The 23,069-nt window shown below is 41.6% G+C and overlaps 2 protein-coding genes and 1 pseudogene across 2 annotated transcripts; all 3 read right to left on the bottom strand.

Moving 5' to 3' along the window:
• Window positions 1-556: 556 nt before the first annotated feature.
• On the bottom strand, window positions 557-1,498 carry LOC101517861 (olfactory receptor 10D1B). Its single transcript, XM_004597687.2, has one exon. It carries the CDS (start codon window positions 1,496-1,498, stop codon window positions 557-559), a length of 942 nt encoding a protein of 313 aa, XP_004597744.2.
• A 4,857-nt stretch (window positions 1,499-6,355) lies between these two features.
• Window positions 6,356-7,227, bottom strand: LOC101518106 (protein FAM76A-like; annotated as a pseudogene).
• Window positions 7,228-17,109: 9,882 nt separating this feature from the next.
• LOC131480014 (von Willebrand factor A domain-containing protein 5A-like) lies at window positions 17,110-23,000 on the bottom strand. Its single transcript, XM_058662328.1, has 6 exons — window positions 22,861-23,000; window positions 22,274-22,353; window positions 22,038-22,160; window positions 21,454-21,584; window positions 17,819-17,945; window positions 17,110-17,307 (listed from the first exon to the last, which is right to left on the bottom strand). Exons 1-6 carry the CDS (start codon window positions 22,998-23,000, stop codon window positions 17,228-17,230), a joined length of 681 nt encoding a protein of 226 aa, XP_058518311.1. The 3' UTR covers window positions 17,110-17,227.
• Between the last annotated feature and the right edge of the window lie 69 nt (window positions 23,001-23,069).

Genomic DNA, 23,069 nt, shown 5'->3' with positions numbered 1-23,069 from the left:
CAGCTCTTTTCTTGTGGTCTGGGAGAGTAGACAAGGAGGGCTCAAAGCCTTAGAATCCCACACCAGTGTGGAAATCCTAGAAGAAGCTCAAAACTCCTGGCTCCTGACTTTGGATCAGCTCAGGTTTGGTCATTGCAGCCTCTTGGGGAGTTAACGAGCAGATGTTAGATCTTTCTGTCTCTCCTTCTCTTTGTAAATCTGCCTTTCCAATTAAAATATATGAAATTTGAAAAAAAGCATTGAGCACATGAAGAAAGGTCCATGAAATAAAGAAGGAGAAGTAGATGATATGGGTTAGTTCACTTGCTGGAAAGAGTCCCTGCTTCCTTCATGAACATTATAATGATCTCAGGGGGCTTAGATCCCAGAGTCAGAAAAGCAGCCCCAGAGTTTTCACTCTGTCATTCACTTTATGTGTCTGGCCTTGAAAAGTCACTTGCATTCTTCCATCTGTGTCCCTACACTGAAAAAGAGATTTTTTTGTTTGTATTGAAACTAAATAACATTTTCAGAGTCACACAAAAATGCCTTGTAAGCTCTGAAGTGCGGTGAACATCTACAACTGCTCAGGAAGAAAGCCCAGCTGCTGCAGGATCTTCCTCAAGGAGGATTTCACCTCCTTATTCCTGAGGCTGTAGATCAAGGGGTTCAGCATGGGGGTGACCAGATTATTCAGTACCTGAACAGTTGCATCCAGCCAGGGACTTGGAGTTGGCCTTAGGTAAATGAGGACCACTGGCATGTAAAAAAGCAGGATAGCAGTGAGGTGGGCACTGCAGGTGGAGAAGGCCCGGCGTCGGCCCTCAGCAGAGCGAATCTGCAGGATGGAGTAGACAATGCGACTATAGGAGGTGAGGATGAGAAGGAAGCAGCTGAGGGGCATGAGGCCAACGCTAATGAACCCCACCATCTCCAGGGACGACGTGTCTGCGCAAGCCAGCTTCAGCATCACTGGGATATCGCAGAAGTAATAGTCCACATCATTGGGGCCACAATAGGGTAATTGGAAAGTCAGAGTGGTTAGAAAGGTGGCCTGGGTACAGCCAAACAAGGAGGTCCCCATGGCCAGGATGGCACACACTCTGTGGCTCATGATGATCGTGTAGCGTAGAGGGTAACATATGGCAACAAAACGGTCGTAGGCCATCACTGTGTACAGGAAACACTCAGTGCAGCCCAGGAAGTGGTAGAAGAAGAGCTGAGACACACAGCCTGCATAGGAAATGGTCCGGCTGTTCCCTGAGAGATAGAACAGCATCTTGGGAGAACTCACAGAAGGAAAAAATATATCAAAAATTGACAGCTTGCATAGGAAAAAGTACATAGGCGTGTGAAGCCGAGTAGAGGAAACAATGGCTAGTAGAATGAGCAGGTTCCCCAAAAGGGTAAAGATATAGAAGGACAAAAACAAGACAAAGAGCATGGTCTCCAGACCTTCTGTGTGTGGGATGCCCAGCAGGATAAATTCAGTAACTACAGAGACATTCCGTACAGCCATGAGAATGTCAGACCATACAAGGAACCTAAGACACAAAGTAGGAGCCCAACATCACATTGTCAAACTTTTATGCTGATGGATACTTTAACTGTTTTTTTTTTTTTTTTAACAAACAGCAACCTCATTTATGAGTGAAAGAGCAAAAAACATACATGTATCAGGACGTAAAATGCCTGTTTTTGAGGCATGGTGTCTCCAGTTCCTGGAAGGAGTGCTTTGCAGATATGGGTGCTGGTCCTGTATGACAGGATCAGAAATATACTTAACATGTCCTCAGGTTACATTAGAAATCCTTTTTCCATGGATTTATTCTCATTGAGTATATTTATGTTTGAAGGTCCATGATGTGTTTGAGTGACAAACTCCCACTGTCTGTTACCCACTAAAGAGTAAGACAAAAACGTATAAAAAATGTAGACATGTTTTATAGCTTTTGACTTTGGAACTTATTTGCTACACCAGATAAAACAAGTCATACAATGAATTCAATAGAGATTTTCATCACTATTTAGTTGCAAATCACAATTGTTACAATATCAACATCAATATCAAAACTATTCCAGTATTCTAGTAGTGCATATGAACTGTCAAGGCAACTGGCAAAACTACCAATTAGAGGTTTTCTTTTTATGCATATAAGAAAATTTACGAATGAACATGTTAGGCACATGTCTTTAGTCATGTATACATTTTCATCCTTCTAAGATTTTATTACTTATTTTTGGCTCTTAGAATTTTGTAGAGAACAGATTTCCTGAGTTTGATAGACATAATTTCAAAGATACAGCCATACTTCCTTCCCACTTCCTCTCCCTGCTCTAATCCTCCTTCCTCCCCTTCTTTTTTACCTTTAGTTTTTGTAATACTTTAATTTCAATTTACTTTATACTCACAGGCTTAATGCTTTATTTTATATATTTTCAGGGTATTCTTTTTTTTTCACAGACATTTGTTAGTGCCTTCCAATTTTATTGATATTCTGCAGTTAATTCTAGAGGAGTTTTTATTAAATAGCTTTATTGAATAGATGTCTGTCAATACTTGGACATTCTAAGATCCCCAACTCTATGAAGTGATGCTGCTGATTGTTTTGGTTCTTAAAGAAACTCTAAAACATTAATCAAAAGAAATAGTGTCAGTAATGAAAGCATTGAATTCTTGAGATGGAGCAAGAACTGCAATAACTGAGATAGAAAAAATGGCAAAGAACAGCCCTAACAAAGTAACTTGCAAATCAAGAACATTACAAGGATCATAGCAAATATAGAAAGCTCTTTCTCTTAATATTCACACAGTAGCAACAATCCTACACACACACACACAGAGACATCCATTCTCCTTTAATGAGTACTTACTGTGTTCCAAGAACTTGAGTCAGTATTTTTAAAATATGAATTATTTTGTATTTGATCTGTAAGGAAAAAGATACTATTTCCTTCTATACATTAGAAAGTAAGCAGGCTGCCCAAGGTTACACAACTTAGTACAGAACAAATCTATCTTATTCCACCTTTCTGCTGTTAACTGCTAAGAAAATCTGCCCCCTTTTTAGCCATTGCATAAGACAGTCTATTCCACTACTGGGCAATGGCAAATCTCAAAGTAAGTTCACAGCAGTTCTTTATGATAAAGAATGATAAAAAAATTTTCATGCACTACTTCTTTCTAATTATTGCAGTTCTTGACTTTAAATCACATTTAGTCAATATCTCATTTACTTTGAGAAGTCCTATAACGGGTCCTTTCCATTCATTTAACAGTCAACAAGACCTCATATCCATTCCAAGCTGGCAGCTTTCAGCATATAAAATCTCCTTCAACATCAGAAATCTCTCTTGGAAATATGTCTAACAAGAAAGATCTCACAACACCCTACAATTGGGCAGAAGTAAAGACGATGACAGAAGCAGTGATATTTGGGGGAGGGGGCTTCTGACAGTCTGTTTCTGATTCCAGCCATTGCTGGGCAGTCTCTGACCGAGTTTTTGCTGAGACCTGCACCAAGCCCTAGTTCATCCACGGCTCACACATGCCTCTGTTCCTTGTCTGCTTGGAGGCACCAAGATGCCCTGTGTCTGTGGGATCCCATTTTTAAATTCCTTTCAGGAAAAAAGATGAGTCCCAACAACCAGGGAAGGCCCTGTAGGTGTGGATTAATCAGAGGGTAGGGGATAGAGGTTAACAGACCGTGTAGAAACTGGAATATACACACCTCATCGCTGGGGACATAGCCAGAGGTTCCTAGGCAACAGGACCTCGTATTTATTGTTTCTGAGCAGAGTGGGATGTGTACCAGCCAGAGAAGATTCAATATTCCTAGAATAGAATCCCATAAGGCTTGTACAAGGTAGGCCTGCACCACAGTTACTCTCTCTGGATTTCTTTCTGAGGAGAGTATTTTTTTTTTTTGCTTTTTTTTTTAAGCCCTGTTGAGACTCAATTTTAGCTCTGAGGAAGCAATTAGTTTGTCATAACTATTCATTATGCAGTCATAGAATAATAGTAATGTTGTCATCAGAAAGATGTGCTATAAAATCACAAATATGTTCCTTCTAGATTGTGTCTCTGCTAAAATAGATTCAAAGTTCTCTGTTTTTGTTTGCTTTGACATATATGCAGTCAAGCCTTATATTTATATTCATAAAGACCAAATTTCTACTTATTTGGTCTTTATGAATATAAATACATATAAATGATATGGCAGATGCAAATATATATGATAAATATACATCTATGATCTAAAACAATTTTCTAAAAATGAATAATATTGTTAATTCATCATAAGAAGCTTATGAAGTAGGTGATATTATTTGACAAAGAAACAAAAAAGCAGATTAAATAATTTCAATATTAGACAAATACGTTGAAACCCAATTCCAAAGCTTATGCTTTTCAGCAGTCTGCTATGATGTATTCCAGACTCTGTGTGTTCACTTATTCGAGAGAAATAGACAGGTAGCTCCCACCCGTTGTCTCATCACCTAAAAGGCCCCCGATACCCACACTAGGTAAGACTGAAGCCAGAGGCTGGCACCTCAGTCCTGGTCTCTCTTAGGAATGCTGAGAATCTAGTTATGTGAGCATCACTACTGCCTCTCCAGTTCTGCATGACTGACACCATGGGGCCACTTGCCACAGGCAGATCTCCAACCCAGGTGCTGTGGGCTGAGTGCAGACATCTTAGTTATGAGGCAAATGCCCACCCTGAGATTTGGGTTTTGCACTTTAAGGAGAGAAAGAGACCTGCAAAGCCGTCCTCCTGTTTGCAGAGCTGGTCCGCAGACTGCACTGGACTTGTGCCATGCAGCGACTTGGGCAACAGGGGAAGGGAAGGATAAGCAGACTGTTTCTCAGTGTGTACAGGAAACGTGTGGTTATTATTATGTAATGTGTATATTAATCAAAGTAGTGATTTTAAGATGTAATTCTCTTTTTTTGGTACTTGAGTCAATGTGAATTTTTATTAACATGTATTAAAGGCTGTACAAACCAAAACATTCCTGTTTTAAAATGTCCATTATGACAAACATACAAAGAAACAAAAGCTGTTACCAGAAAGTTCGCTACTCAATCTCATGGTGAACAGTGTCATGTTTTTTAAAAAAAATCAAAATTTCAAGACTGAGGTTTCTTTTTTCCCTTTTAGGAATTTATGGAAAGTTAGAATGTGTCGATTTGCTTTTTTATTAAATGCCAAGACTTTTTTTAAAAAAGAATCTGTATAAAACTTAACATGTGTTACCTTGTTGATACATCACGTAACAGAATGTTTCAGTCTTTCAAATTGAAACAAAAAAAAAATGACTCATTTTGCAAATATTCTCCCCATAGTCAATGCAAACACCTGAAAAATATTATCTGACAGTGGAGCTTGAACTAAAAGTGTCTCATTCAAAAAGTTACAAAAGTATTGAGAGCTGACCTGTCCTTTGTTCCTAGGATAAAAGTGCATCCCCCCACCCCACCCCAGGTGCTAGAGAAGCAACATATGGTCCACCGTTCTCTCCCACGGGAAGGAAGCCACCTGTGTCCACATCTCTGGCCAACGCTGAGCAAAGCTCACAGATCACAGAGCATTTGCCTTTAGGATCCTCCCAGCAAGTTAGGGCCACTGCCCCAGTGTCAGGGTACTTCCGTCCCTGCTGTCTCAGCAGCCTCTTCCCCCCACATAGATGACTGCAGTGTAGCTGGCCTGGCTGCTGCGTGGCACATGCCAGGCCATCCCTAACTCGCAGAGGACCTGAGGGAGCAGCTGCCACGTGCAGACCCATCCCCATTCCTGGACGGTAAGGGGAATACCAGGGGCACACTCCTCTGACTGAGTCCATTTTCACTCTTTTTTCCACTGAAGGCAAGGAGTGTATGGGCTGGGCTGGGTGAGCAGAAGTGGGGATAAGGTGCAAGGACAGCATTTCTTCCAGGCAGATGCAGAGTCCATTTCCTGAGCAGAAATGCTCTTACAATTCACATGTTAGCTGATGTTGAATTTACTCATGTATAAAAAAAAGATCTGCCCAACAACCTACTACGCAATTGATACAAGAAGTAAAAGTACTCTTAAAAACAAGTGGCAGTGTGAGAATTTAAACTCAATCATATGCAACAAGCAGGAAAGAGGTGTCTGGTATGACCTGGATGAGCTCTGCTCTGCCCTTACTCCAAAGGGCAACTCTCTAACCTCGGCTCCCTCCTTCAGGTCCCTCCCGCAAAACTCTCCCCAAGGCACTTAGCTTCACATGCCTGCATTGAGTTGTTTCTTAAGAAAGCTTGCAATTCCCAAGGAAAAGCCAGGTCTCCAACTCTAACCCACGATGACCGGCTCCATTCGCTGTCACTAAAGTGTCTCCTTGCGGTCTCTCATGGTGAGGTGATGGCTCCAGACTTCTCAGATTTCTTACTCTTGGACAAGGCAGCGGCCTGCTTCAGCAGCCCTCGGTTTTGGGCCTGCAATTGTTCTGTGACTTCTTTGTGGGTTTTCTCCATCTGGCTCATTTTAGCTCTCACCTGATATTCCTGGTACTGAAAATCAACCGTTAACTCTGTAATCTTCTTCCTCTAAAATCATTTGATCCTTCTGATGTAACATCTTCTTCAGAGTAGCCACTTCTGATGACAAAGTGCTCAGTGCCTGGGGAATCCAAAGCCAAGTCTGGAGAAAAGCTTGGATTTTTTTTCCTTTGGGATTTCATTTTGAATTGAAGATGTAGAAAGTGTTTTTCTGGCTGTTGTAATGGCCACTGCCACTGAGGCAACTGTATTGCTCCTTCTGCTGGTGGCTGGCCCGGGAAGAGCTGGTCAGGTGCTTCCTCTGCTCCTTGGCCTTCTGCAGGACCCGTTTGTGCAACAGTGTACACAGCCAGCACAGCCAACTTGCCATTGACCTTTTTCCTATCATCTTTCCTGTCAAATGCACACTGCTGCTTGCCCTGCTTCCAGGAATATGGTGAGCATACTTCTCTGAATTCGTACAGAGCTGGCATTTATTGCCAATAAACTGCGATTATGTAGCAATACTGGCATGGTTTGGGCGTTCCATACAACTGCATGTTCTGAGTGCATTTCTTGCATATTGTATTGGTTTTACTCTCTTGCTGGTACTCAGTCCTGCAGTAGGTACACTTCACAACGGGGTGGGCAATCCGATATGCCTTGCACAGCTGCTGCCCCTGAGACAGCGTCTCAAAGGGGAAGCGCTGGTGACACTTGGTGCAGGCTTAGAGAGTCGCCATGTCCAACCTGGGCCATGCTCACTGCCCCGCCGGCCAGGCCAGCTGTTTTATCTTACAGTCTGAAGCACAACCTGATGGTGGCAGCGGCGGCAGCAGGCAGTGGTTCAAAATGTAGTTCTCTTTTTCAATGGAAGTTCTGTATTCAATAAGACATGAAGTGAATCATCTTTAAGATATTTTCAATTGCAATGGATACCTACAGTTATTTAATTTCTTTATAACTTATATTCACCACACATACAAAATTCACTGAAATGTCCTGATACAATAAAAATGGAGATTTGACTTAATGATGCAACTCAGTCACCACCTATAACAAAAGTAATTATAAACATGCGTAAAGCGGTTACAAAATAGTATAATATAGAAGCATTGTAAAGACATTTTCAAAGAGGGAAAACATGGAGCAAGATGGAAATCCAGATGCTGCTCAGACAGGATCTTACAGTATGGGAACAACTGTGCAGATGTTACGGTGAGTAAAGCAGAGTTTCAAAACAGCCAACACTGGGTATAGTTATTGTGGTACATGGGTTAAGCTCCAGCTTGGAATGTCCACTTCCTATATCATGGTGCCAGGTGTCAGTCACACCTGTTTCTAATCCAACTTCCTACTAGTGCCCCGGGAAACAGAGACAGATGATGCAATATCTGCCACCAGGTTGGAGACTTGGATGGAGTTCCTGGTTCCTCGCTTCAGCCTGGAAAATCCAAGCCATCGTAGGAATGTGGGGAGTGAGCCAGAACCTTTTCTCTGTCATCCTGTTTTTCAAACAAATTAACAAATAGTAAGTACATGGTAAAAAAAAATGACAGCTAATATTTACCATGCTTTTAAAAAATATTTATTTTGTTTTTATTGCAAAGTCAGATATTCAGAGAGGAGGGGAGACAGAGAGGAAGATCTTCCGTCCGATGATTCACTCCCCAAGAGGCTGCAACGGCTGGAGCTGATCCAACCTGAAGCCAGGAGTCAGGAGCTTCTTCCAGGTCACCCAAGTGGGTGCAGGGTCCCAAGGCTTTGGGCTGTCCTCCACTGCTTTCCTAGGCCACAAGCAGGGAGATGGATGGGAACTGGGGCTGCTGGAATTAGAACCAGCGGGCAAGCGCTAATCGCGCTGGCCCCCTTATCATGCTTTTTTTTAAAAAACTGGATTTGTGTTGAGCGTTCTGTATTTTCTTTCAATTCATACCATGGAAAGTTTCTACATTCTTTGATTTTTTTATGATTTAAAATGTTTTTATTATTATTTTCCATGATAAATTTCTCTTCCCCTTTCTCCTGCTGTTTTCCCACCACCACCATTTCCCCCCATAGTATCACAATGATATAGTCCTTTAGTAATAGTTTCAAGATTAACATTCTGGAATATCTTGGGGCTGGGTGAGTTTGGGAGGGGTTCGGGCCTTGGGTTTGGGGGCAAGTGCCGCTCCTCACAGTGTGGCGGCTGTGGGGGGTGCCCCCGCCAGGTCGGACCCAATGCTGGAGGCTCACGCCAAAGACACTGCCACAAGGCAGTGAACGAGTCCTTGGCCTCACCCAGGGCGGCCAGTGCACCATGTGGTGCCAGGCTTTGCCTGCTGGCTGCCCGGCGGCAAACTCTGAGGTTTTTTAAGATATGTTGCTGCCTAGGGACACCCATGACTAAGTCCAATTTTAGTGTAGGTGAGTAATGAATCTTGGGTGATTTCCAGTGACAGGGTCATGGAAGTTTTAGGCATGCATGGGGACTGAAACCTGGTGGTTTTGAGGGAAGTACCCAGGAGACAATTTCGGTTAGACAGATACACTGGCCCAATTAGGAATACAGAAATGGCCTGTTAGCCTAGAACATCACTTATCGTCACACACCAGCCCACACCAATGCTATGGATGGGGGCCTCTTTGGTAGTGATGGGTACCATTACCCAACTGTTTGGTGGAGTGGTGGAGTGGTCACATTTGGCAGGGTCAAGACTCTATCCAGCATGCGAGAGAACTTGGTCTGGAAGTAGACTCTATGGGGTTGTGTGGGCCCAACCCTGTGGAAATACAAGTTCCCCTGGTGAGCTCGCAAGTTGGGGTTGGGATGGACTAAGCTAGATGTGACCATGCCATCTGCCATCACACACGGGTGCAGGAACCCAAAACAGTCAGTGCAGGTCAAGGCAGCAGCACCTGAAAGTGCATCCTTTAACAGGATGTGGGGTGGGCCATTCTGCCACTGGAAGGGGACAGAATGGGCAGGGCTGAACAAACCTTAACTCACAAGAAACAACAGAAATCAGATTGGAGCACAGGTCATGCCAAGTAGGTCCTTGCACCTACTGATCTGCGTAAGATGGAGATGCAAAGCCACAGCATCTAAGGGGACAGGACAAGTGAGGGGCTCTACCAAGTTGAATCAGAGCAACCACTGGCCTTCATGAGATCTAAGGCTGGGAATAGGCCCGGTTGGGCAGCTAAGGGGATACTCTAGCTGGGTTGAGTTTCCCACCAATGAGCGCATGGGCTGTAAATGGGGCTGCGTTCCGATCAGGATACGAGTGTAATCCCACTTGGCACAAGTATGGACTGGGAATGGAAGCACCAAGCCGGGCCAGACTCCAACACCATCTGGTGCTCTGCAGGACCAGGGGAAATGTATGACAGACTAGGCTAGGTCTCAGCCCTTACTGAACCATGTGTAAGCTGTATGGGGGTATGGAAGAGCCATAGCTGGGTTGAAACATCCAACAATAAGAACCAGATTGGGTTGAAGAACAGTCAGGAAACACCACTGTTCCTGCTAGAACAGAAGGTGAACTGAACAGGGCTGGCTCATGGACCCACTGGTATGTGCAAAACCTGGCAATGGGAGAGTTTCTGATGGAGGAGCCTGGGCAACTCCTCTGGCAGGACACAGTCCCTGCAGGTAAGCGTAAGAAACACAATAGGAAACAGCCCAGAACAGGCTATGGAAATTATCCCACTGGTATACACATGGCATGGATTGGGGGCAGACCAGGCTGAACCTGTTCACATCACCCGCTGGTGAGTCCGAGCGCCAGAAAAGAGTGTGGGTCGACCCAGGTTCGGTTGCGACACATACTAGTACAAAATAAGGAATGCCAAGGTGAGATGAGCCATACCAGAAGTGGTTGCAGCGCCCAAACAGCACATGTGACAATCAGGGGGAGGAGGCAAAGCTGACAGGGGAACGTGGGCTCCCCTGCTGGACAACTACTTCCATTGGAAAGCGTGAGTCGGGATGGGGGCAGATCAGAATAGGCAGGGCTGTAACACCTGTGGGCCTCATGTGTACTAGATAAGGAAAGGGCCACGGTGGGCTGACTGTTCTGACTGGTGCAAGCAAAAACTAGAGTGGGTGAGGGTTGGTTGGGCTAGCCGCAGTACTAGCTGGCAGAGGCTGGCACTGGGAACTAATTCTGTCAAGTCAAATGCCAGAACTACCTGGAGAGTGCATAATCTCGGAGTGAGTGTGGCCTAGAAGGGAAATAGTGGGCACCTCCCTCGGGGCTACCACTCTCATTGGACAGCATGAACACCAGGACAGGGGCAGGGGTGGCTGTACAGAAGGGCACCAGCCAGTAGGTGTGTGGGCTGGATAGTAGGTTGGTTGGGTTGATCTGGGCTTCAATGCCCATCGACATGTGCGAGAGCTAAACAGAATGTGGGACAGACTTGACAAGCCTGCGGTGCATACTGGCAAGCATGGGAACCAGGGTAGGGGGCAGAACTGGTGGGGGCTATGGGGAGTCGCCCCAACTAGGCTGCAGCTCCAACCGGTTTGCGTGAGGACAGAGTATGAAGTGGGCAGGATCGAACTGGACTACAACACCCGCTGGTTCACGAGGAAGACAGGGCTGGAAACAGAACTGACCCAGCAATCCCAACAACCAGCATGTGCATAAGCTGATTGGTGTGACGGATGTGTCGGACTCTGTACTAGCAAACTCGCGCAAGAATCAGTCCTGGAATCATCTCAGATGAAGTTTCTTTGGAGATCCCTCCAACTGAACTGCTGATCTTAGAACCCCAACCATGAAGAGACTGTCAGCCAGTGGATTCTGAATAGGGTTCATTATGATTGGAACTGAGAGATTGGCAGCAATCCAGAACTGATGAACTATTAAAACTGTATGAACAGGACCCTCAGAGCGTGCCTCCCATTGGGGATCTGGGATGGGTGGGAGGTTGGGTGGGGCTTTTCCCTTTGTTTTTTTTCCTTGACCCCAGATACAGGGAAAAATGATATTGGTGTGGAAACAATGGTATTACCCACTTTCACCCTGTAGCCCTTGACCCTTTGTTCCCTAATCAACTAAGTAAGATTATTAAAAAATAATAAAAAAAGATTAACATTCTGCTATTTAAGTGCATCATGGTATTGCAGGTATGGACAAAGGTAGGAAATTAAGAAGTTTCTCTACTTTTGTGTAGAAAACATGGTTTCAAAGATAAGTTATTTACCTGTGATAAATGTTAAATAATAGAGCCATATCACATTCAGAGACTCCCTTTAAAAGAGTCTCTTTGGGTTATGAAGTAAGACAAGTTCTTCACTAACTCTGATTTTCAAATATTCATTCCAAATTAACAGCATCGAACATGTGCAGTTGCTCCAATTTTCTAATATAAATGCAGATTGCTTTAACTAATAATCAAGAAATGTATTAAGGTGCTGGTCCTTAACTCATTTTTACATGTAAGGGTGTTGGATCTCAAGGTAATTACTGCTTTTCCAAGGACAGATTGTAGAAAAGACCAGGCATTGCAAAGTATGGTGCATGTTCCGCCAGAGTGACTCCATTAAGACAGCACCTGTCACTGCATGAGAGGAGAGCTATTAAAAGAATCAGTGAAGAGATTTGGCGAAGTCATCTGTATTCCTCCCCATAGACATTGCTGTCTTCATCTAGTATTCCCTGACTAGTTTACAACCTCGAGAGAAGCCTTATGAGAGAAGCTCATAATGTATTTCTCATGATACTAGTTCCATCAGACAGTCTGACACAGTATTCCTTAAGAAAGATCTGTTGCCATGTCAAAATTCGTGTGGAAATTTGCTTTATATTTTCATCATCCTTGTTTCAATGAGGTTAACAGGCTGCCTCATGCAATTCCCTTTTCTCTAGAGTTTCAAGTTAATCACTGAGATGTTTCAGAAACAACTCGATTCTCCACTGGTAACTCATCAGAGCTTTCTGATTATAAATGTTAATGCTAAGCCTGCACATTCTTGATCTAGTGATAGATAGGGTCTGTCACTTTGGCATAACTGGGGTCTGAGGTAAATTATCAATCAATAAGTTCCTTTGTTTACCTATAATAATTCATTTGAGAACAATTGGATTGTAAATAAAAAATTGGCAGGTAATAGATTAAGAAAGAGAGGAGATCTTTGATCTACTGGTTCCCTCCCCAAATGGCCACAATTGCCAGAGCCGAGCTGATCTGAAGCCAGAAGCCCTGAGTCTCCTCTGAGTCTCCCACATGACTGCAGGGATCCAGTGCCTTGAACTTCAGCTGCTGCTTTCCAGGCCTCAGGCAGGGAGCTGGTTCTAAAGTGTGGCTGCCAGGAATGACACAGTCTGGTGCCCATAAAAGATGCTGGCACCACTAGCATAGGTTTAGCCTATCATACCACAGTGCCAGCCCAGTTTATTATACTTTTAGAAGCATGTTTTATTGATGCAAGAAGCTTCATTCTTTTCTTACATAACAGAAATTATCATTTTTCTAAGTTTTGAATTTTAGTTTAGTTTTGAAGAGATTCAATATGATTAATGAATATAATTCTAAAATACATTGATGTTCCCTCCCTTCCTGCCTCTCTCTAAATTTCAGGTTTCTGGTTTGTTTCTGTTTTGTCTTGTTTTGTTTTAGCTTTGAGAAAATACATATTGCAATTTATGGTAAAGTAAATAGTTTAATGTTTCACCAATAAAAAGAGCAACAAATACAAAAAGCAAAAAGACCTAGTTTTTTTAAAAAAAAAAAAGATCTATTTTAGAGGAAATATAAACAAGGACTGGACACAATGATCTAATGGAAAGATGGCCTTTTCACAATGATTTTGAAAGGAATCACACACAATCAAAGCTATACTAGCGCAATATTCCTTTTTGATACTTAGTTTCTATATACATATTCCCTATGACTCGATTCTCTTTTCTTTTTGAACAGCTGAGCACAATATTTTAATTTTTCTTAACCCATTTCACTTAAGAATAGCAGGAAGCCTTCTAATATACTGATTCTAAAATACCTTAAAATATACTAAACGTTATGTTAACATCCATACTCAAGAAATCCTCGAGTGTTTCCAATTTTCTACCAATGCAGTGCTATATGAAATTTTAATTATTTGCCAAATTGATAGAAATTCCATACCACTATAGCTTTAATGACTGTGAGTATTTTCAAATTTATTCTATTTAATTAAAATTAAGTCTGCGTTTCCTTTGATAATTCTGTGTGATCTTTGCCTATTTTCCTGCTGGTCTATGTTCTTCGTACTATTAATATGATGAACTCCTTATTTAGTGGAGCCAAGAAGCCCTTAAACATAAAGTAAATTAAAAATATGATCTCACAACTATTGATATTTCTAAAGTCACTTCATTTGCTGCCACAGTGGCATGTGCACTAAGCCTTTACCTACTGGGCTTGTATATCATATGGGTTCTATTTCTACTCCAGGATGCTTCATTTCAAACTGAACTTCTTGTTTATGGCCTTGGAAAGCAGAAGAGGGTAGGTCATATGCTAGGGTCCCTGCACACATGTGGGAGACCCATAAGAATTTCTTGTTCTCTGGCTTCAGATTGGCCTAACTCTGGCCATTAAGGCCATCTCTTTCACTCTTCTTCTTTCTGTATTTTAACTAAAAATTGTAAGTAAGTAAATCTTTAAAAAAATAAAAATAAAAGTCGCTTCTCATTCAGAGCCCATACAGGTAAGCAGTTATTTCATGAGATTTTGTCTTTCTCCATTTATCACATTACCTTGATATCTGAATACTGGTGCAGTCCAGAATTCAGTACTCAAAATTCTTACCATCATAAACAGTCTAATGATGTCTTCCTGCATTGACAAAATTTAAAATTTTACTCACACTCATGCATTTACATTTTAGCCAAGATTTTTGCTATGAAATTCAGAATTATGTCTCCAGCATTTTACTGACATCCGCATAGCTGCTTATCACACAACTTGAACTTCCTGTAACCAAAAAGGAACTTCTGAATTTCCCTCCTAACTACCTTTTCCTCCCTGAACCATCTCTAGGTCACTAAATAGTGATTTGAATAGTTCAGTTGTTCATGCCAGAAAGTCAATGGGTATGAAGAAAGGACATAGGAGTCAATGAACTATTGCGACTATCTTGGAGGACAGCAAATGAATTCCACTACGAAGTCTATATATTAGAGGCAATCTTCGCTATGACCTTGGTACCCAGTCTGAATGGGAGACCCTTGAGCATGTACTGTCTGCAGTCCTTCTTGAGGCTAAGTTTATAACAACTAGGAAACAATAAAGTAACAGATGACAAAAACTTTTTTCCTGGATTCCTTGCCTGCAGCATTAGCTCCTGAAAGCACAGATGGTTCATTCTATTTTCCCCAAATTCAAGAGTATTTGCCTTGAAGGGGTAGGAGGATCTCAAAATGTGCCAAAATCCTATTTGCTGATTATGAATACAACTTATTTACATAGGAAGAATTAACACATATCAGTAAATTACATCTTGTGGGAAATGAAATTCTGCTTTTAAAAATGTGATGGCTTCTATATTTGAAGGGGAAAAGCATATTTTTCACAATTTGTTTGGGAGGGAAGGGATGCAGCGGAGAGAGACTGTTATCCACTGGCTCACTCCACAAATGGCTGTGAAGACCAGGGCTAGACCAGGAAAACACTAGGAGTGAGACAGTCGGTCAAGGTTTCCCATGTGAGTGTCATGGAGCCATCTACTTTAACCATTACCTACTGCCTCCCAGGGAGCACAGGTGCACACTGGCAAGAAGATAGCATTAGGAGTGATGCTGGAGTTTGAGCTCAAGTATTGAGACATAGAAGGTGCATGACTCATATAGCATCTTAAACAATAAAGATAAACCAAACACTTTCACCCACATATACTTGCTTTGAATTTTTTAACCTTATAGAGCCTTGTATTAAACCTCCCAATTCCTAGTCTAGTGTGGAAGGTGGAAGATGAAAAAACGAGGAAATAATCAGTAAATAGTTTACATAACAAATCTAAAGTTACATATCTGGTGAGCAGAAGGCAAATTTTGTAAGTGCTGTGGTCTTTAGGAAGCTGTCTCTTCTGATATCACCTAGAGATGACCTATCTAAATAGTAGACTTTAATACAAGCCAGCTTCACAAGAATACTAGTACTCAGTTCTCACATTTCAATGTGCATACAAATTGTCTGGTTGCCTTTTTAAAATGCAGGCTTTGATACAGTAGCAGTTCTTTTTGCCTAAAATTCTGCATTTCTAACATGCTTCCAGGTGATGCTACAGTCCTGTTTCACAATTCACATTTATCTATGAAGAAACGCCAAAGAAATACATAGGAAATTAGATTCTACCATGAAAGTGTTACAAATTCTTCCAATATGAGTTCAAATAACAACTTCAACAAACTTGATCTGGACTCTCCATTATCCCACTGAAATGTCTCAAGTTCCACCTAGGCATTCTGAGGTGTTCAATCTGAAAGTCACGGTACAGTTCTAGTTTATTTATTTTGTAGCTGAGAATATTGAGCTTGTGAGACTCAGTCATGTTCCAATGTTCTGCAACTACTTCTAGTGTATGAGCACAATGGTTACAATGATATTCTGATGGCCCTTGTTGCCTATTTCATATAATAGAGGAAACTAGCCTTCAATATTCAGTAGGAGATATATGGACACAATACAATGAAAATATGGAGGCATCCGAAAACTTGGGATAGAAAATAAAGGACAGTGGGTCCAATCCAAACTCAATCAATAAGTCAGGAAAAACCATACACAGCCAAGAGAGTATAGAAATCATCATTTTAATATTGATAAAATAGTTATTTGGCAGGTACAGAAGTGTAAATCACATTAGTAGGATTATTTCTGCCAGGACAAGGTGCCTGAGACAAAAAGATTAGAAGCAATAAGCAGGTCTCTTCTTTCTCATGCAGTGAGTGATACAAGTTTAGCTACAGACAACTACAATCAAACCCAACCTTCTCTTTATTACATTAGATCACAAGCTAACTTCAAGACCTCCGGGATTTATGGTAGGACAGAGGATTTCAGGACAGCCACTCTATTAAAATGATGAATGAAAAGAAATATCCATTTGCAATAGGAATAATTCAAGTCTCTTAGGCAACTGAATGATACGCACACAGAATACATTTGAAAGCACAAGCAGAATTAATGAAGAAGGCCATCAACAGTGCCGGTACTCATCGTGGCCCTCTTAAATCTCTGTTTGGGATCTTAAGGTTACATTGATACCTATGTTGGTTTTCAATTTCTGTTTGATTCTTCATGAGGATGGAAAATTTCCAAGATGGTCAATGTGGGCCTGACAACTAGAGACAGTCAAAAGTGAATAAAAGAAATGCCGAGAATTCTTTAATTCAAATATCCACTAACATCAGTGTTGCAAAACCTTTAGCCAAAAGTTCATGTCACCAAATTTCACTTTATTGCTTTACAAATGCTGGGTGGAACATTATAGCCTATAACTGTTTTAACTATTATAGCCTATAGCTATTGTTTCAAGAAGAATGTGTTCTCTGACTCCTATCACTTGTCTGAAGGGATAACCCAGGCACACCCAAATGAATCTGAAACAGGGAGGTAAGGCAGGGAGTGGGCATCTTTACTTTCATGACAAGACATACAGGAGAAGTATACAACGCAAGAACTCTTCACAGCAGAAGAGCTGATTAAGGAAACGACAGTGGCCAAGGAGAGGCACTTGATTGCATGTCCGTTTTCTTCCAGCTGGCGTACTCAGAGGTCAAAGATAACAGGATTCACATAGACTTTCAGGAGGGCAATAGCAGCTTTCACAAGCACTGACATGCTGGAGCCTGTGATACAACACAACAATCAGAGGGAACAATAGTGAGGCAAAATCTCCTCTCTGGGTAGCCCCAGGTCTCCCTGACTCAGCCTTTATCTATCTTCAATGCTCCTGCATTTTCTCTTCTCTGGAATTTTCCTTCATTTTTCTCTGGAAACCAAAGAAGTGACATAATAAGTACCTAAAGAACAAGTGCCCCATGCGTAGACTGAGCTTCACTCCAGCAGTTTTCAGTAAACACCACTGGACCTCCTTCTCACAACTCATACTCTCCATCCACAGCCCCTGCACCATCTCTGACTCCAGCCCACCAACACACACACAATCCAATTTAAGGTTCACTTATGCTGTAGGGAAACAACTAGTTGGGAGACTAGAAGTTGTCTGAAACAGGATAATGAAGAGGTGACTACAGAAACTCTCACAGCCACCTTCTGCCAGGCCTATAGGCATCACATCTGCCAAAATATCTGACACCCTGTGCAGGAAAGAGAAGAGTCTTAGGACTGTCAACTTACCTGCATAAGGGCGGACCCAGGCTATTGCCTTCTTTTCAAGAAGTTCCCACTCCCACTTCCAGCTGCTACAATTAGCATGTAGCCAGATCACAGCCAGGATGGTGGCCCAGGCAGAGGCATCCAGATGCTGAGGGAGAGGCAGAGACTTGAACACTCAAGGCAAGGTAGAAACAAAACCTTGTTTTTCCCTGTCTGCCATCTTCCAAATCACTACAAATAGAACCCCTAGGTCTCCCTCTGACTTTATTGCCCACCACCATAATGCCAAAACCCAGGAGCAAAAATTCACTGAATCTAAAGGTTAAAAAGATCTCAAATTTAAGATTCAGGGCAACCAGCAGGGCAGTACTGGAAACTCCTGAAACCTCCTCACAAAGATTACCCATTTGTGATAATGAAAATGTATGCATAGCTGCTTTATATCTTACAAAGTGACTTCACACTTTTATTTCAACTGTCATCCTCTCCCCAACAAGAAATCTGGAGAACTATCAAATACTACAGTCTAAGAAAATTGACACTAAAGTGGATTTTTTCCCCCAAATTCACTTCCTAGCAAGTGATGGAAGTTAGAATTGAAAGTCAAATATTACTATATGTTCCCCTGAATAGTGGTGGCATTTTAGAGACTATCATATCCAGATGTGAAGATGCAACACAGTGTATATCTCTACTTCAAAATCAAAGACGGACTCCCAATGCAACTGCTGCATATATATTGACAATAGGATGCTAGACTCTGCCATTGCCTGTGCCAACAATGTCAGGACACACTTAAATAACAGAATGATGGACTTATGACTGTTTATGAAGGACTATATTATCCTAATAAGAATATGGAGCAAATCAGTTGGGGGCGAGAATTTGGGAAATGGGTAGGGAAATCCCAGACCCTATGGAATTATACCATAAAATTAAAAGTGAAATAGAAAAAAAAACAAAAAACAAATGTTTCAGTTTTACTCATGCTGTTCATTGTGCTCAATAGTCACTCTCAGCCACCCAGCAGGAAGGTGTGCTCCAGGTAAGCTTCCACAGTACTCTAAAGCTTTAGCTTTTATATTCAGGGGATGAAGGGAAATCCTTCTTTAATATATGATCTTATAACTAGGAAATAATTATTTTGTATTTTCGGAGTAGCCTTGTTTTAGCTCAGTATTCTCAGTTTCTTAAATTCTTCTTTAATAGGATTGCCTAATGTTAAAAAGGCAAGAATCCTGTGCTTCTATTTTTAAAGACAAATAGTACAGTGACTTAAAAAATATTGCCTTGGGGCCTGGTGGTGTGGCCTAGCGGCTAAAGTCCTCGCCTTGAGCGCTCCGGGATCCCATATGGGCACCAGTTCTAATCCCGGCAGCTCCACTTCCCATCCAGCTCCCTGCTTGTGGCCTGGGAAAGCAGTCGAGGACAGCCCAAAGCTTGGGACCCTGCAACCATGTGGGAGACCAGGAAGAGGTTCCTGGTTCCCATCATCGGAATCGGCGCGCACCGACCGGTTGTGGCTCACTTGGGGAGTGAATCATCGGATGGAAGATCTTCCTCTCTGTCTCTCCTCCTCTCTGTATATATCCGGCTTTCCAATAATAATAAATCTTTAAAAAAATATTGCCTTAAGTTGTCATACCTGAAAATATATATAGTTATTAAATTCTATTGACTGCCCCAAAACACAGTAGCTCTTTAGATAATACCATTGTCTCCCCTTAGCCATTTCAAATTTGTCACTTTTTGTTTGTTAATCTAATCACTGTGATGTTCCTATGCAACTACTCTTAAGTCAGCTTACTTCTCCTCTCTAATCATGCCATTGGGTTGGGAATTTAAACCCAAAAACAACACTTGATGGCTAATTTCTACTGTTTGCTGTTGTTACCTGGAAAAAATTCAGCTAATTGTTCAGAGGTCTTTAGGAATCCTGATTCTCTTACATAATATTATATCTTCCAGGTTGTCACCTAAACATAGGAAAGCCTTGTCCTATGTACTAGTCTAAGCCTTCATTAAAAATGTGGATCTCCAAAAATCTCATATCCTCATCAGTATAAAAACCACATATATTTCAGGTTTAAAATCTATGCATTTAGCAGTGAATCTTCAGTGAGTTTGTATTTCTACATGCCTAATTACTTTAATAAAACTGTTAAATATACTTTGACAACCAATTGCTATATTTTTTGCATTTGTGTATGCCTACAATGTCGTGACACATAAAGAGGAGAATGTTGGAGTCAAGGCTACAGCTGAAGGGCTATATTATGACAAAATACATGGGACAATGGGGAGAGGAAGAAAGAGCAAGAAGCAAAGTAAGGCAAATGGGAGAACTGTTGAAACTACAAAACTTTACAATAGAAAAAAAAAAATCCAGGGCCCAGCATGGTAATCTAGTGGCTGAATCCTTCTCTTGCAGCCCTGGGGCGCCAGTTCAGGTCCTCGCTGCTCCACTTCCCATCCAGCTCCCTACTTGTGGCCTGGGAAAGCAGTAGAGGTTAACACAAAGCACTGGGAGCCTGAACCTGCATGGGAAACCTGGAGGAGCCTCCTGGCTCCTGCCTTTAAATCTGCTCAGCTTGAGCTGCAGCAGTCACTTGAGAAGTGAACCAGTGAATGGAAGATCTTGCTCTCTGTTCCCCCTATGTCTGTATCCGATTTTCCAGTGAAATAAAATAAGATAAAGAAAAAAATTTTTTTAAAAAATCTTTAAAAAAGAAAAGAAAAAAACAATGAAATGCTTTACTGAAATCCAGATACACCAGCCACCTCATCTTCCTTGGTTTGTTGGCATGGTAACCGCTCAGAAGAGGAAGTGTCAGTCAGACTCATCCAGTTCCCACTGAATCTAAGCTAGAACCTTACAATTCCCATGTCCTCTTCCAAGTATTGAAAAAAATTATTCTTATTTGTCTTATCACAGCATATTGCAATAAAAATATAATGCTTGCCATAGGCATAATTTAAAAATGTGTTATAACCACATTTTAAAAAAGAAAAAGTTACAATCATTTCACCAATATACTTTATAATATACTGTGTTCAAAATACTCTATTTCCTTTACTCGATGTAAACATGACTAATGATGAAATGTTATTCTTTTTTGTGCTGTCTTTGAAATCACTATGAAGAGGAGCAGAAATGAAGTTGTGATCAGGGGTTCTGAAGGCAGAGCGTTCTGCGAGCCTGACTTTATCAATGACGCATCATGGAAACTGAGGCACATCATTAAGCCCCTCTGAGCTTCAGGGACTTTTTCCTTTTTCCTTCATCTATAAACATGATCTGGGTCTCTCTTATTTCACTGATGTGAGGAGTAAACAAGATCATGAAGATACAGACATGGTACATTGTCTGGCACAGGTAATTTCCTACTAAACATTAGCTACACGATTGAGATGACCGGTTAGACTATAATTAAAGAAGAGGATCTTTGTTATCCTTTTATCAGCATTAGTGTTAAGCCACCAGCCCACTATTAATCTTTTCTGCTGTGACATAAATAGAAAAAGAGGCTTTCAACCTCTATTTAAAAGAAATTAATTTATAATATGGCTCTTATAATCTCCTTCCTCAAGCAGACCTTAGTCTACCGATTCTAACTATTGACTTCATTCCCTAAAACTTCATTTCTTCACCTCACCTTGGCAGGGTGAGCAGCCATTATGTTTTCCAAACTCATGTCTAGGACCTTGCACAGGCTCTCATCCAGATCCCAGGAACCATCTGCTTTTTGGAGGGAAATCAGCCGCAAGTATAGCTCTTCTTCAAAGACTTTTGGGAAGAAATAAAAAAATGTCAAGTTATGGGGTTACCAGTTGCTTGATTCAATGACAGGCTGTAGTTGGAGTGTTACAAGGAAAAAAAGTCATCAAGAAACATTCAGAAGGCACACGTGCAAACCAACATTTGAAAGAATGACCAGTGCAGCAGGGGCCCAAATTGGGTGACTGCAGAGGTCCCCAACCACGTAAATTGGTTTGAGAAAAAAATGTTTTGCTTAATTTAGGTTCACTAGGTCTCCAGTGAAACTGGAGCAGTGGGTTTCATGGCCCTCTGTTAAAGAAGATGGGCTGGGCCTGACAAGTTTGGGGATTGGATAATCCTTACTTGCTCTTGGCATTTTCAAATTATGTGCTTGGTGGAAAACGTCATAAGGAAGTATAGCCTTAAAGATAAGTTCTTCAGTCCCCATAGATCACAGAAACAAACTGAGGTCCAGTTCACCTGCTTGGGGCTTTTGCACATCAACACCAGTGGAAGAAAATGTCTTCTTCCCTTGAGTGTAGTCTTCGACTAGTGCACGGGACTTTCTGTGTCGAGGACCAGAAGACAGCACTTTACACTTCCCTATATGTATAGCAGACAAACATGGTGAGACAATGTCCCTGAAACATACAGAGACTCTATGGGACTTTGTGATCGATCTACCCACATGAATCTGAATTACTATGCTGTTTCACCATGGTTGCACAGAAAGTCACCGCCCTCTGGGGTGGACACGGACGAGCAAGAGGCATAGGAGATGATGTCCCTATAGAAACTGAAAAACACAAGGACAGACTTTGAGACCGATGTATCATTGTCCTCTTCAGTCAGCAAGTGCAGTGAAGCCCGATCATCTGGGAAAAATCTTCCCCTATGTATATGAGCTTTAAGCAGCCCCTTCTTCTCTCATGTGTCAAAGGATGCACACAGCTGTGCCCTCTACCCTGTTTCTAATTTTAATGTCCTCTGGAACTCCTGACATATGCTGAACAATCACTGTATCTTAAGTTCCATTATAGGAGGCTGCTTTCAATTAAAGTAGTAATTTCAAATCAATCTATCCTATTCAAACAGTTATTCCTTTATGCCTTCAGTCTATGGCTCTAATATTCTTTCATAAATTCACCATACAAAACCCTAATCTTGAAATTGAGTCAACATGTTTTTGCCCTTCGTTGTGATACCGCAGTGGCCAAGTCCTGCTGAAATAAATCATATAATCAAGATTTTATTTCATAATTTGATACCATTACTAAAGTCAAGATACCCAAACTAAGCTGACTTGTCAGTACTCATGGGCAAATGTTTTTTGGGGGCATTATGTTCTCCAACTGTCCCTAATAATTCCTTGAAATCTTCTCCTTTTACTCCGGTTTCCTGTCCTACACTTCTAGTCATAGGCTGATTCTCATCACTGGTCATCTCTGTGATAACCAATCATCCATTATTAGAAATGTAAATTAGCACCAGTGTTAAAATGTTTTGCTGATC

This window comes from Ochotona princeps, chromosome 4 (assembly GCF_030435755.1).
Source record: "Ochotona princeps isolate mOchPri1 chromosome 4, mOchPri1.hap1, whole genome shotgun sequence".
NCBI classification, from domain to species: domain Eukaryota; kingdom Metazoa; phylum Chordata; class Mammalia; order Lagomorpha; family Ochotonidae; genus Ochotona; species Ochotona princeps.
The sequence above is the reverse complement of the archived record's forward strand: the minus strand, read 5'-3'. Positions and strand labels throughout refer to the sequence as shown.

What these genes read in the sequence shown, in the direction of transcription:
- LOC101517861 (XM_004597687.2), bottom strand. Translation starts at nt 1,498, where the DNA reads ATGGCTGTACGGAATGTCTCTGTAGTTACTGAATTTATCCTGCTGGGC.
- LOC131480014 (XM_058662328.1), bottom strand. Translation starts at nt 23,000, where the DNA reads ATGACCAGTGATGAGAATCAGCCTATGACTAGAAGTGTAGGACAGGAA. An exon ending in TGACTTTCTGTGCAACCATG is followed by an intron (nt 22,161 to 22,273) that starts GTGAAACAGCAT and finishes CTATACATATAG; the next exon opens with GGAAGTGTAAAGTGCTGTCT. An exon ending in TGTGCAAAAGCCCCAAGCAG is followed by an intron (nt 21,585 to 22,037) that starts GTGAACTGGACC and finishes TCTTCCCAAAAG; the next exon opens with TCTTTGAAGAAGAGCTATAC.